This window comes from Diabrotica virgifera, chromosome 7 (genome assembly GCF_917563875.1).
Source record: "Diabrotica virgifera virgifera chromosome 7, PGI_DIABVI_V3a".
Classification (NCBI taxonomy): Eukaryota; Metazoa; Arthropoda; class Insecta; order Coleoptera; family Chrysomelidae; genus Diabrotica; species Diabrotica virgifera.
Window position 1 is genome coordinate 207,217,263 of NC_065449.1, and position 16,044 is coordinate 207,233,306.

A 16,044-nucleotide genomic window follows, 5' to 3' on the forward strand; every position below is an offset into this window, starting at 1 on the left:
GCCACCGAAACTGATGTATTACCACGTATTACCCAGAGGGCGCCACATATACGTCTTTCATCAGCGCTCATTTAATACGTTCAACTTTTATATCCCCTACTTTTTGAATAAAAACTTTTGTTCTCTCAATATTTTTACTTAAAAAAGGTATACTACATTCATCTCAATAATAAACTCAACTACTGTTTTCTCATTTTAAATCTGCGATACAACATAATTTTTGCATAATATCATTGTAGCTAGACCCGAAAAATAAACATGAAACCATATAATAATTGTGACAGTTCTCATATTTATGTCATTGCATCGCAAATTCCATTTCAAGAAATTTGCGATACATTTTTGTAAATTTTTATGATTTTAAGTTATTTTTCGGGTGTAACTACAATGATATTACTTATGCAAAAAATTATGTTGTCTCTCAGATTTAAAATGCGTTTATCTCGATAACGGTCGAGTTTAGCGAGATGAATGTAGTATACCTTTTTTACAGATGGCGTAGCTACTTTTGCTATAACTACTCAACGCTTAGTTACTCTACCTACCTACATACAATTTGTATTATTTTATCAAAAAAACAAGCATTTACTCTGCAAATTGTATATTTTGCTGACGTCGAGGACGTCATATCTCTAAATTGGGACACCCTGTATACATTATTATTGTATGTCAAAAAGGACAATTTGAAATACTAATCGGCGGGTCTGAGCATTTTTCAAAAAAACAATTGAGATAATTGACTCTCTGTATTTAAATTTGGTAAATTATAACTTCGCACGACCACGCAACTCGAAACACAAGTACGCAAATACGGTTGCGTGAAGCGTGGCTCGAAGCCGTGCAATTTACGAGACTCGCTCGGTCTGTAGATCCTTGTACAAAACACTTCACTTTCCGAACAGAACCGTAATAGCTTTTTAGACGAATTTATAGAAACAATAAATCTGATAGGATATATCAAGGGTGGCCAAAATGTGGCTCGCGAGCCTCCTTGAAGGATTATTTGTGGCTCATTGAAGGATTATATTTGTGGCTCTCAATAAATGTACCTGAATTACTTTTAATTTTTGTGTTTTAAGAGGCTATCCTAGTGTAAAAGTTAGAAATTCATATACTTTTTGGGAATTTTTAAAATAAAAAGTACTGTACCAATTATTTAGAAAATTTGCGTGAGCATTTACTATAAAAAGAAGTACATGTAAAACAATTTTTATAACAAAATATTGAAAATTAAACGATTTAAACCTACTGGCACCTCGAAAATAAAACATAGCTCCACTGCTGCAGTGATTGTGACTAATAGAGACTCTGAAACATAAAATTTCAAAGTTATTTTCTATATCATCAACTAGGGGTTTTTTGATCGGATAAAAAATGTCAATTTGGCGGTTTTTGAAACTGAAAATGTTTTAGCTAATTTAAATAAAATTCAACACTGCGCCATTTTTCCAAATTTTAATATTTTTTTTTTCAAAAATCCTAGTTGATGGTATAGGAAATAACTTATATTTCAATAACCACTTTGAAATTTTATGTTTCAGGGTCTCTATTAGTTCCAATCACTGCAGCAGTGGGGCCATGTTTTTATTTTCACGGTGCCAGTAGATGGGACATAAATCGTGTAATTTTCATAATTTTTTTATGAAAATTGTTCTACATGTACTTCTTTTTATAATAAATGCCCATGTAAATTTTCAAAACAATTGGTATAGTACTTTTTACTTTAGAAATTCCCAAAAAAGTATATGAATTTCGTACTTTTACACTAGGATAGCCCCTTAAAATGTCTTAAATTACTGGCAACAAATATAAAAGACTATAAAATCACGACTTAAACAAGGAGACCCCTTATCACCGTTGCTATTCAATTTGGCCTTAGAATATGTAATAAGTAAAATATCATCTGAGCTGGCATGACAGGCGCATTTGCGAATCGAGGATCAAAACTATTGTTGGCTGTAACGTCCCTGGTTTTACGGCCGTCAGCCTGGTGCCTGTATTGTTGGTCGCGGTAACAGATTCTTTCCGTGTAAAAGGAGGTGTTTTTCGTCGGCGGCTGAGAATGGAAATGTTTATGACACGCGATAGGAGCAGGTGCATTTTGTAGGATAGTAAAAGGGATTTATGATTTCGTTTGTTGGGTGTTGAAACTTCTAAGAGACGAGAGAAAAACAGATTCGAGGATTTTATGGCAGTGTTATTTTGTTCTTTGGGGAGTGCGCTGCGAAGAACGGTCAAAATAAAAGACGATTGGAATGTTTTGTTTTGCTCGGCGTGTGTGTAAGCGAACGAAGGGTAATTTTTTTTCTTGTTACGGATTAATTCCTTGAGGAAAGGGGTGCGATCGGAACTACTAGTGATCTGCGAAAAAAAATACGAATTCGCGTAATACCGTACTAACTATGTCCGAAGTTGTCGTCTAGAGTGTAGACTTGGAACACTAAATGGCGGATTAGCTGGGACCCGGGAGCAGTAAGACAGTGGCGGATACTAGAGGTGGTGTCTCATCGCCATCGCAGAGGACGTCAACCAGTTCGTGTGTTTGCTGAGACTTCGGAAGTCGTAGATTTAAGGTAATTGACTTTTCTTATTTCTTAGTAGGACCTTAGAACATTATAGACGTTTCGATACAATGGTGGCAGCGGTGGGATAGATTAGTTATTAGTTGTCGTGGACATTGGGCTGTCTACTCGGGGTATAGGTGTGACGAGAACCAAGCGAAAGGCACGGTGCCGACGGGTGTAAGACTGGGGTTTTGTTTTGCCTCTAAAAACCATGGCGGAAGTTGGTGACGAGGTAGATAGATTGAAACAAGAGTTAGAAAAGGCGAGAGAGGAAGTATGCAAGTTACAAGATGAGAGACAGAGAGTCGCCCAAAATGAACTAAACTATTTGAGAAAGGAGATGGAAGAACTGAGAATGGCCGGAAGTAGGAGGGCGGAAATGATAGGTGCTAGAGAGGTAAAAGAATGGTGTGGAAGCGAAGGAGAGATGGGTGTAGAGGAGTTTGTTGAGAGAGTAGAGATGTTGCAGCAAATTAATGGGTGGACTGAGCAGAACACAGCTGATTTGGTGAGACGAAGGATGATTGGCGAGGCGGCGGAATTTTTGCGAAATGCGACGAGTGAGAAGCAAGAGGGATGGACATGGAAGGAGATAAAAGGACTGCTATTGCAGCGGTTTGGGGTGAAGAAAGACAGAGTGGATGAAATGGTGAAACTAATGAACATCCGACGGAAGGAGGGGGAAAATTATCGGAGATTCGCTGATAGGTGTAGGACAGCGGCGCGCTATGTTGTGAAAGAATATGAGAAAGAAGAAGAAAAGAAAGTAGCGAATGAGATTCGAGAGGAAATGATCTTGGGAGTATTCATGGAGGGTTTAAATAGCGAGGTACGACGTGTGGTGAAGGCTAGGAAGGGAGTAAATACCCTGACGGCAGTATTAAATATGTTGAAGGACATAGGAGAGGAAGGTGACCGGAAAAGAGTAAGGAAGGTGAGGAAGGAACTAGAGGAAGAAGAAGCAAACAGCAGCGATTCTGAGAAGAGCTTTGCGACGGTAGCAAGCAATAGCAGCGAGCGAAGAGGAATTCGGCGGATAGAAGGTGAGAAGAAGGAAGGATTTGTAAAGATGGACCGTGCAGAGGTTATAGTAGCGGCCGGAAGTAAATGGCATGATAGGGCGAATCCGGCTGGAGAAGTGCAAGGAGAGCGGCAGAGATCACTGCGCAGGGTACCGTATACCCCATGTAGGAGGTGTGGACAGGTTGGTCACTGGACACGGGAGTGCACGATACATCTGGGCAACCAGAAGAGTGGGGATTCACGTTGGAAACCGGAAGAACGAACACGGTTGGGGAAAAGGGCGAGCAACGAAGAATGCTTTCAGTGTGGGCGACCGGGCCATTTTATAAACACATGTCCACAGACCATATGCGATAATTGTGGATATGGCGGTCACGTGTGGAGACAGTGCCAAAATACTGGAACATCCGCGAGGAGGGGTTCATTTTCGCGGCGACAACGGTCATGGGAATCAGATAAGTCAGACAGGGAGGTGGAAGATTATGCGAGCCTAGCCGGAAGACGAGCTGAAAGCCGTAGCGTTTCCCCAAACTAGGTGGCCCTCCAGGTTCCCCTAGCTTGGAGATGGCCCAGAAAACTGGAGGGGGATATATTGGGAAAGCGACCGTAACCGCAGGGGGAGTAACATCCTTGATAATTACGGCCGATTTTCAAGGGGCTAATAGAAAAGTTTTAGTGGATACGGGAGCCGATGTAACCTTACTGCGAGAAGCTGTGGAGGGTGTACCAGTCATCACCGGCCGAAGCGAGACCATTACGGGGGTGACGGGGGTATGTCAACGCATCCAGGGTAAGCAGAAGCTAAACGTAACCATCGGTGATACCGCAGCCATACATGAGGTATGGATAGTCGATGTGGACTGTGGAGCTGAAGGTATATTGGGACTCGATCTGATGAAACGACTTGGACTGGTAATCGACGTTAATAGAAATGAATTGCGGACGAAGCAGGCCATGATACCTGTTATACGGAAAGTCACTCACGAGATACTGGGAGATAAAAGGAGAAAAGTAACATTTGATTTACAGCGAAACGAAATCAAGGAGTATCATGTGGAGACAACAATGAAAAAGCTAGGAAATAGCGGTAGTGGGGGTAACCGTAAGGAAACTTCTGCTCGGCGAACATTAGTGATCGCAGCGGATAGTCATGGACGCTTTCTGAAACCACTTCTTCAGCGATGGATTGGAGATGAATGGGAAATCGAGGAAATGGTTTGGCCAGGTCATGGCACTGTAGATATTATTAATGGGGTACAGCAACGGACGAGTACACTTGGAACTAATGATTGTCTCGTTTTGCTAACGGGCACCAACGATATTCGGCGGAAACAACAAGAGCAAGCAAATGATGCAAGAGCGAGGTTATTTGTGAAGACAGAAAAACCTAAGATTATTCTCTGCAATCTACCAAAACGATTCGACGTAGTATCAAGTTCTACTGTTGTTGAAGACGTCCGTCAACATAATTTGGACTTGTTAATGGTGATGCAGATACATATGAATGTAGATCTGGTCGATATATACAGCGGCACAAGGAGAAGCGATTATACCAAGCAGGGATTCCATTTTAACCTTAAGGGAAAGATTAAGTTAGCAGAAAGGATTCGAGAGGTCTTGCAACCCGACAAGAGATGCTGTGAGATGCAAGCATTGACAGAATATGTAATGCGGGATAAATATTGGGAAGTAATCAAAGAAGTGATGGAAGAAAATGCACAGCAGCGTACAGCGAGCAAAAGCAAAACGAATAGGGAGCGAAAGAAAACGATAAAGCGTACATCTGATGAAAGTGGGATACGTGGTGGAATAGAATTGAAGAATCGCTTTAAGTTATTTGAGGCAGAGGAGGAAAATATCCCCATTATTTTGCACCAAAGCGAAGAGCATAGAGAGAACCAGAAGAAACATGTCGAGTTTATACGGGATTATTTCAAAAAAATACGTTCTCACCTAAACAACGAGCATAGAAAGAACCAAAAGAAACATGTCGCGTTTGTACGGGAATATTTCAAAGAAACAAGGAAAAATGGAAGGAGCAAGGGAGACGAATTTGTGTGTTTGCAGAGGATTCAGATTCAGGGAGATCATATGGATGAAGGAGAGTATTTTAAAGTAATAGATGGCGAGATTCAGCGGGCACCAAAGGATCGGCGAATAAGAGCAATTTGCGGCGGAGTCTGTCAGAAAAATTGGGAGCCAGCTGAAGTGGTACTAAAAAGTAGGGCCCACCTGCCAGCCTGGAGCGAAACTATACTAAAAGCCAAAATTAGAGGAACGAACCAACCGGAGGAAATAATTGTCGAGCAGTTTGGACACCTACCATCAGGTGTTAGAGTGAACCGAGTGATGGCAACGCGAATGGGAGATAATGTATGGGTGAAGTTCATAAATTGTAACCAGGAACCCGTGGAGCTAAGTTCGGGAAGAGTCGTAGGAAAGACGGCAATAATCGCTCGAGATAATACGAAGATGGTGAGACAGGTGAGAGCTGAATCTCAAGGGTCCGACTTCACAGAGGAAATTCACAAGAAGTTGGCCCACTTGTCAGTGGGGCAGGAAAAAAATATAGGGGAGATATTGCTTGAATACCGCGATGTGATGGATGCAGAGACGGAGGGGGAATTCTCATGTACTAATCAGGTGCAACATAAGATCGTCACGGGGGATGCTGCCCCGATAGCTAAATCGGCTTATAGAGTACCTTTCCGTTTGCAGGACGAGATGAGACGGCAAATACAGGATCTTCTGGACAAGGGTATAATTGCACCGTCGACTTCACCGTGGGCAGCGCCAGTGGTGTTGGTAAAGAAAAAGGCTATGGAGGGGGAGGAGGCAAAGTACAGGTTTTGTACTGATTTTAGGGGGTTGAACGCGGTGACAAGGGCGGACACCTATCCCCTTCCCAACATAAATGAAACATTGGATCGGTTGGGAAAATGCAAGTGGTACACGACCATTGATTTAGCCAGCGGGTACCATCAGATTGAGATCAGACCAGAGGACCGAGAGAAGACTGGGTTCAATACGATTGATGGACACTATGAATATAACCGGATGGCGTTTGGACTGTCAGGAGCACCAGCAACGTTCCAGAGATTCATTGACGCGGTACTAATGGGAATAAAGGGGACGGAGTGCTATGTTTACTTGGACGACGTAGTGATCTTTGCAGCGGATGAGACGGAACACAATAGGCGGTTGCGAAATGTTTTACAGCGGCTACGTGAAGTAGGTGTTAAAGCGAACCTTAAGAAATGTCAGTTCATGATGAGTGAACTAATATATTTAGGTCATTTAGTCACCAGCGCAGGTGTAAAACCTGACCCACAGAAGGTTGTAGCAATACGCACATATCCGCGGCCGAAGACTGTGCGAGAAGTACGCGCCTTTCTGGGGTTGACGGGATATTATCGGCGATTCATAAAAGGGTATGCGGAAATAGCTAAGCCGCTAACAGAACTAATAAAAGTGGAAACTACGTTTGAGTGGACCCCAACTAGAGTGGAAGCGTTCGACCGACTAAGAGAGAGTTTGTCGAAACACCCCGTATTGCGCTATCCAGATTTTGAACTGCCATTCATTCTAGCGACTGATGCGTCGGGACTAGCTTTGGGTGCGGTTTTGTCACAGCGACTTGAAGGAGAAGAGCATCCGATAGCCTACGCTTCAAGGCAACTCAACACGGCGGAAAGAAACTACTCGGTAACGGAGAAGGAACTTTTAGCGATGGTTTGGGGAATCGGTCAGTTTAGGTGCTACTTATACGGGCGGAGGTTTAGCGTAATCACCGATCATGCGCCGTTACGTTGGACGTTGCAGGTGAAAGATCCGTCGTCTAGACTAGCGAGATGGCAAATGAAACTGGCCGAGTACGAGTATGAGGTAGTGTATAAGCCGGGAAAGAGACACGTAAACGCGGACGCTTTAAGTAGAGCCGTAGCAAATGTTAGGCGCGATGAAGATTACTCAATAGATCGGGAGTGGATCAAAAGAACTCAAGAGTCTGATAACGAGTGCCAGCGTTATGTCAACAGTGGGAGCGAGGAATATCGAAAGGATTTGGACGGCATACTATACAAAGTGACGGACGGTAGGTGGCGAGTCGTAGTACCCGTGAAAATGAGAAATCGGGTGTTGAAGCGGACACATGATGAACCGAGTGCGGGACATTGTGGGGTACAGCGGTCACTTCAGCGGGCGGAGTCACAGTTTTACTGGAAAACCATGCAAAAGGACGTAAGAAAGCATGTTGAGGACTGTAGAGAATGTGGACGGACGAAAAGTGTAAATAGGGTGCCCATTTGTGAACCATACCATACGTCTAGACCTCTCGAAATGGTAGGAATGGATATAGTGGGTCCTTTGCCACAAACGCAGAGAGGTAATAAATATCTCTTGACGTACGTAGACCACTTTACGCGATATGCTGAGGCGATACCCATAAAAGACTTATCGGCCGAAACTGTGGCGCGTGTTTTTGTGAACGAGGTCGTTCTTCGGCATGGAGCGCCGGAGCGGTTACTGACGGATCAAGGGACAAATTTTGTTTCGGAGCTAATGAAAGAAGTTTGTAGACTATTGGGAATCAAGAAGATTCAAACCACGGCGTATCGGCCCCAAGTAAATGGACGGGTGGAGCGATTGCACCGAACACTTATTGGAATGGTGAAGCATTATGTGAACAGTAAGGCACGGGACTGGGACGAACATATAGGACTGGCGCTAATGGCTTACCGGAGTGCGAAACATAATGCTACGGGGTTCACCCCAAATTGGTTAACCTTTGGGAGGGAAGTACATATTCCTTTTGACTGTGACGTGGGACCGAGAATAGATGACCGAGGAGAGTTAAGCTACCCAGCGGAACTGCGAAGGCGACTGGACGAGGCTTATATATTAGCAGCAGAACAAGCGCGGAAACTAGAACAAACTAATGCCGAGAGAATGAATCGGGGAAGGCACGAGAGAAATTTAAAGGAGGGTGATTATGTATATATTCAAAATCCGATCGTGCCCAGCGGAGTCAGTAAGAAGTTTTTCAAACCATGGAGTGGGCCATACAAAATCATAGAAAAACGCGGGGCTGTGAACTACGTGGTAGATAAGGGCGACGGTAAGACCCAAACTTACCACATAGATCGGCTAAAATATTATAAAGCCTGGGAAGATCCAGACGTATCGGAAGAACAAATCGGCAACCAAGCAAAACCTACGTTATCCCTTCCGCGAATAATAGAAGATGGAGTAGAGGAGAGACCCAGGATGACCGACGACGAGGGAAGCGACGAGGAAGGAGAGATTGTATGGGGTTATGCAAGAGAGCCAGAGGTTGACGACGATGACTTAGGGGGTACGGCAGATATTGGAGACGTTCCGGACGAATCGAGAGTGATAGCCCCAAGAACGAGAAGGCCTCCACAGCGATACACTCCAACCTCCGATGGAATTGGCGAGAGTGAGTTCTGGACAGATGACTCCGGTCTCAGTGAAGAACTGCGGGACTTGCAGCAGCTTGCGGACACCAGCAGTGAAGAAGAGCAGATGGTAGCGGCAGAAGTAGGGGAAAGTTCGGGTGACGAGGAAATCCTAGACATAATTAACGAAGCAACCGTGGAGGAACCTGGGTTATCAAGAGGAGGCCGGCCTCAGCGAGAGAGGCGAAAACCCCTTAGATATCGTATAGAGGATTGAAAAGGATTGTCCTTGGGGCAATCTTTTTATGTGGAGGGGAGTGATGTAACGTCCCTGGTTTTACGGCCGTCAGCCTGGTGCCTGTATTGTTGGTCGCGGTAACAGATTCTTTCCGTGTAAAAGGAGGTGTTTTTCGTCGGCGGCTGAGAATGGAAATGTTTATGACACGCGATAGGAGCAGGTGCATTTTGTAGGATAGTAAAAGGGATTTATGATTTCGTTTGTTGGGTGTTGAAACTTCTAAGAGACGAGAGAAAAACAGATTCGAGGATTTTATGGCAGTGTTATTTTGTTCTTTGGGGAGTGCGCTGCGAAGAACGGTCAAAATAAAAGACGATTGGAATGTTTTGTTTTGCTCGGCGTGTGTGTAAGCGAACGAAGGGTAATTTTTTTTCTTGTTACGGATTAATTCCTTGAGGAAAGGGGTGCGATCGGAACTACTAGTGATCTGCGAAAAAAAATACGAATTCGCGTAATACCGTACTAACTATGTCCGAAGTTGTCGTCTAGAGTGTAGACTTGGAACACTAAATGGCGGATTAGCTGGGACCCGGGAGCAGTAAGACAGTGGCGGATACTAGAGGTGGTGTCTCATCGCCATCGCAGAGGACGTCAACCAGTTCGTGTGTTTGGTGAGACTTCGGAAGTCGTAGATTTAAGGTAATTGACTTTTCTTATTTCTTAGTAGGACCTTAGAACATTATAGACGGTTCGATACATTGGCATTTGCTGATGATCTAGGTGCAGTCGCTCAATATACAAGAGACGTGAAAGAGGTGTTTTCACAACTCGAGGAAGAAACAGGTTGTCTGGGCCGTCGAATAAATGAAGAAAAGACGAAATACATTGGTAACCAAAAATCCAAGACCAAGAGTTTGGCAGAATATAACTAATAATGACTACAACTTCGAAGTAGTAAAAGAGTTTAAATATCTAGGGGCGCTAATCACAAATGACAACCACATATAAAAAGAGGTATCAGCAAGAATAGCTGCGTGGAAAATAGCATAATACTCCCTGTCATCACTATTAAGATCTAAGCTGCTACAAAGACAATCTAAATTAAGACTGTATGTCAGTTATCCGCTCAATTGTTACATATGGAAGTGAAACATGGACTCTACATCAGCGGGAAATAAATAAGCTACTGGTGTTTGAAAGGAAAGTTCTCAGAATGATATTTGGCCCTCAAAGAGATGAATTGACAGGAGAGTGGAGAAGTGGTGGAGGAGTGGTCGTTACGACCGTTTGTCGTAACGACCGAAGTCGTAAAGTATGAAATAGGCCTAAGGCTCCAGGCGACAAATTTACGCTAGCAGTAGCCGTAAAACGAACTTAAGGTTCCGCGGACCGGAATAGGAATAACCGAACTGAACTGAACCGACTAGACTTGTGCGTAGTCGGTTCAGTTCGGCTATTCCTATTCCGTTCCGCGGAACATTAAGTTCGTTTTACGGCTAGTGCTAGCGTAAATTTGTCGCCCGTGGAGCCTTATTAGCCTTAGAATCTTCTTTATGGGCCAAACGGAACACAAAAACAACTCTTTTATCTTTAATACGTGTTTTAAATTATGTTTTGTTGTGCATTTATAACATTATTTTCGAATTTAAATTTTTTTGCAAATTCCCTATTGACTATTGTATTTAAATAACGAAACTAATAAGTAATTAACGATAATTATCTTTTCTTTTGTATGTTTAGTTCAAAATAAATGTCTTAACAAACACGAATCTTGTCTCCGACTGAATTTATTACCCGAGGTTATCACAACCAGAAAAATGATTGTGATTAGGTACGCCATAGGAATAAGAGGTGTGGTAGAAAAGAGCAGTCTCTGGCATAGGTTATAGGTACCTAATATTACAATAATTGTTTAAGAGATAGATCATTTAACAAACATGTGATTTTTTTGTTATATTGAGCAATTTAAGGGTACAAAATTACCCTTTTTGATATATTTTTGAAAATAAAGCATTTTTAAGTATTTACTTTCTGACTTACATTTGATCAAATGTTTCTAAATTGTAAAAAACCTCATGTAGATTCTAAAAACATCAATTATGGACGACAAGAAATGAGTCTTGTTGCATTAAAGTTTATTAAATGTGCAGTTTCACATGTTTACTTTTTCAAACTACAAAATTCCATAGCATTAAGGCGGCGCCAGACATGCGGTATTTGGCAAATACTGAACAAGTGCTTGCTAAATATCAAATATTTGAGTGCTCATGAAAGTGTTCGTTAAACGGCAAGCACCTTGGCACATTTTTCGTGTATCGAATCACTGTGGGAACAACAAATATATTCTAAACCAACAAAAAAGGTAGGTACATAACGGTTAGTGATAGACAGATAGATAGATAGATAGAATTTTATTGTTTATAAAAACTTTACAGTTTCATAACAAGAAATTTAGTTCGCTACATGTACATAAATAACTTAGATATAAATAGCATTAAAAAAGTATAAAAATGCAAGTAAGTTCTAGTATACAAACTTATACATATATAGACATACCTATATTACATATTATATTATAAACATACACACCTATACCCACCTACCCGCATACACATACATATACATATTACATATCTAGGAAGAACAAGATAAATATATAAAGAGATTAAGGGAACACGTAACTGCAATATTACTTACATTATAAATTTTAAAATAAATAAATAAATAAAAAAGGAACAAACTTGTGAGTTATTCAGATACTTTTTTTGTAAGTGCTACTAATACTAACATAACGGTTAGTGATACATATCAGCTTCTTATAAATTTAGCCGCTTTTGTCATTAAGTCTGGTGGAAGTTTATTATTAAATAACAGAAAAGAAGCCAAGAATGAGAAGATGGTGGATGGTGTCACTTAATCAAACCACTTTTTAAGCTTTGGTTTGATTTTTGCGAATGGGCTCTAAATGATTCCTTTTTATTTTTTAACTCGCTTATCGTGTATTTCTCACTGATTTTAACGTGTATTCGTTTTCATGCATCGTAAACATCATTTCGATTTGTATGATTTAAAAGATTCGCATTCCATATTATAGGTTTATTTTCGTATACATCCAAAAATTGTAAAATACTTTCATTGGTCTACTCTATATTTAACATTTTTCAGTATTTTCTACGTTCTGTAGCAATAAGTAAAGTACTTTAATAAACGATATAAACTTTAACCCAACATTTAAAAACTTGCTTATGCTTGCACGAATATGTAAATGAGAATAAAAATATTCAAACGGCGAATATTTGTTTACTTTGAAGTGTTGAAAAGACCGACAACGTACAGGAACACTACAAATATTCGACAAGCACTAAAATTGGTCAATGCCAAATAGCAAGCAACCCCTCCACACTAATAGGCAAATAGCGAGTACTTGTTCAGTATTTGCCAAATACCGCATGTCTGGCGCCGCCTTTAGACAAAATTAACTTTTTCTGCAGTGTGTATTGCCAAATGACCTATTTATGTAGATTACTTACAACAAATTTCACACTTGTAAGGCAGTTTTCTCAGCGTGTACTCTCAAATGACGTTTCAAATGATCTAGTCGAGCAAACTGCTTAAAACAAATTTCACACTTGTAAGGCTTTACACCACACCAGTGTGCAATTTCAAATGATATTTCAAACTATTTACATGACTAATGCCTGGTTGCACCAACAGTTGCACTTACGTTGCACCATAATTTTAGATTCTTACCTTATTATCAATTATATCTATTATTATATTATGGTATTCTTATTGTAATATATTATAATTATATTATATTAATTCTCATGATATTCTCGACTTAAGCTTAAGATCTGTTGGTGCAACCGAGCATTAACTGCTTAAAACAAATTTCACATTTATACGGCGTTTCTCCGTTTGTGTAAATTACTTACAACAAATTTCACACTTGTAAGGCAGTTTTCCCAGTGTGCACTCTCAAATGGCGTTTCAAAGAATATGGTCGAGTAAATTGCTTAAAACAAATTTCACACTTCTCAGGTTTTTCACCAGTGTGCCCTCTCAAATGATATTTCAAACTATGTGCATGACTAAACTGCTTAAAACAAATTTCACACTTATAAGGCGTTTCTGCAGTGTGCGATCTAAAATGTGTTTTCAATGTAATTTTTTGGTTAAACTGCTTAAAACAAATTTCACACTTATAAGGCGTTTCTCCAGTGTGCAATCTTAAATGATCATTTAAATAACCTTTGTGAGAAAACTGCTTAAAACAAATTTCACACTTATAAGGCGTTTCTCCAGTGTGCGATCTAAAATGTGTTTTCAATCTAATTTTTTGGTTAAACTGCTTAAAACAAATTTCACACTTATAAGGCGTTTCTCCAGTGTGCAATCTTAAATGACCATTTAAATTACCTTTTTGAGAAAACCGCTTAAAACAAATTTCACACTTGTAAGGCTTTTCTCCAGTGTGAACTTTCATATGTTGATGGAAATTGCTTTTATCAGTGAACTGTTTAAAGCAAATTTCACACTTGTGAGGCTTTTCTCCAGTGTGTACTCTCAAATGTGCTTTCAAACTAGTTGCTTGACTAAACTGCTTTAAACAAATTTCACATTTGTAAAGCTTTTCTGCAGTGTGCGTTTTTATATGTCGTTTCAAAGAACCTGCTTTGTTAAATTGCTTAAAACAAATTTCACATTTACAAATAGAATTTTTTGATGTTATTTCTTCAGTGTTTGCACTTATTTGTTGTTGTGTAGTGCATGCAAGTTCAGTTTTCATGATGTCCATTCCGTTCTCAAGAAATCCTAAAATAAAAATAAAAACTGTAAATTTTTTTATGCAGAAACTACAGGGTATAACAAAAAGTAATAAAATTTAGTAAGAATGAATATTAGAATAATAAATAAAACTTAAAAACATACTAAAACGCCATTAACGATACTATGATTTTTTAACCAATGACTAGAATCAGAAATATAGTGATATCAAGGATTAAGGTTATTTAAAAGGGGAAGAGGATATTGCCATATACCAATATTGCTAATATACTAAGTGACGATAATACACTTTTATCGTGTAGAGTAAGCCCATGTAATCCACAAAACGTGCTCTTATACAGTATAAAAGACCGAATGGAAATTTATTAGTTCATTTCTGTGTATGCTGAACGAAGGATAACTAATCATTCGAATCAGCGCCGGATAAAGGGGCGGGCGAGCCGGGCGACCGCCCGGGGCGCCAAATTTTTAGGGACGCTGATATAAAAATAAAATACTTTTTAGATTTTATATATTACTTTTGAACATTTTTCCTAAGACATTGATTGAATAATTTTCTAATATTATTTAAAAGAAAACTATTTTTATCTATAGTCAGAATTTATAATTAAAAAAATAATAATAGACTAAAACCAAAGCCCACTATTAAAAATAATGCAACCTAAGAATGGTTATGGCTATTATTACTCATATAAAATTACTGCAGACTGCAGACAGATTAAAAAGTTTATTCATTTTTTTGAAACGGTTATTTGTCACGTATGTCAACAATCTACTTAAAAAATCCAAGAAGATCAAATTTTAAATTACCAACAAATTCATGAATAGACAGTGATACTACATTGGCGCTTATGTCATCATACGCCTGATTGGTTAAATAATATTTTTACTTTTTAGTATTTCTGTAAATTTGCATTAACATTGACGCGTGTGCTTTGTGAAACAAAAAAAGTTTTTTAAGATGTTAGTTGTGAAATTAATGAATTTTTATTATATTATGTTAAATAAATTTCGGTAAGTAGCTATCCACGTAATAAAAAAAATTAATGTAATAATAATAGTCTCCCGTTTTATACCGCACGCGGCTTTGGGAGTATAGCAGGGTAGTCTGCTATATCTAGGGCCTACGGTATACAAGGAAGGTAACAGGGCCAGTGTTACGCTTCAACCGCCTATTATTACCCCTGGTTTTACCCAAGGTACTCATTTTATTCAGGCTGAGTCGACCTGGGGCCTATAAACATTTTTAAAAATGTCTAGTTGTTCTTGCCGGCGGTAGGATTTGAACTCCGGACCACCGGCATGCGAGGCAAGCACACTACCACCTGCGCTACGCCGGCCCATGGCGTAGCGCAGGTGGTAGTGTGCAGGCAAAATTAATGTACCTATATTTAAATTTATGGTAGGAAATCATATCTACTATTAAATTTTACATTATCATGAGGTAAATGACGAGAATTTTGAATATTTGAAGTGTTTTTTTAAAATTATTATTCTCATCGATCTTAGTAAATAAATTTACCTATTCTTTCATTGTAAAGTGATTTATTTCTTCTTTTAAATTATTTTTCTACCAAACTGGGCATGAATCAATTAAGAATGACAAGTTCTTCTTGATATGAATGTATAGAAACCTATTTCGAATACCTTGTAACCGTTCTCTCCAGTTCTTTCTATTTTGCCAGTCCCCTTCCTGCAGATTTCTTTTTTCCATTACTTCGTCCACTTCATCTCTGAAAGATCTTCGTGGTCTGCCTCTCTTTCCTTTTCCTATGGGACTCCACTCTGTTATTCTGTTTATCCATCCTTTTTGTCCTCTTATGACTGTCTGTACCAGGTTAATTCCTTCTGTTCTATGTAGTCTATTTCTATTATATCTGAGTTCGTTCCCATTCTTTTCTAAATCTCTTTGTTATTTATTCTATCTGTTTTTGTTACTCTGAAGCTTCTTCTCCTTCTTAGTATTTCCATATCTGTTGTTCTTATTTTGTTTTTGGTTTTCTTATACAATTTT

The 16,044-nt window shown here is 39.7% G+C and overlaps 2 protein-coding genes across 3 annotated transcripts in view; one reads left to right on the plus strand and one right to left on the minus strand.

The window, feature by feature from the left end:
* The first annotated feature begins 2,775 nt into the window (after window positions 1-2,775).
* Window positions 2,776-4,122, plus strand: LOC114326234 (uncharacterized). The gene has a single exon (XM_028274532.2). It carries the CDS (start codon window positions 2,776-2,778, stop codon window positions 4,120-4,122), a length of 1,347 nt encoding a protein of 448 aa, XP_028130333.2.
* Window positions 4,123-11,636: 7,514 nt separating this feature from the next.
* The window catches only part of LOC114326241 (zinc finger protein 239-like), an 88,615-nt gene continuing 84,207 nt past the window's right edge, over window positions 11,637-16,044 (minus strand). The window contains exon 3 of one of the 2 annotated variants that reach the window (XM_050655855.1): window positions 11,637-14,057. In XM_050655855.1, the coding sequence (XP_050511812.1) occupies window positions 13,186-14,057 (872 nt within the window). In that variant the 3' untranslated portion in view covers window positions 11,637-13,185. The remainder of the gene's footprint in view (window positions 14,058-16,044) is intronic. The other variant, XM_050655865.1, reaches the window with a different exon arrangement.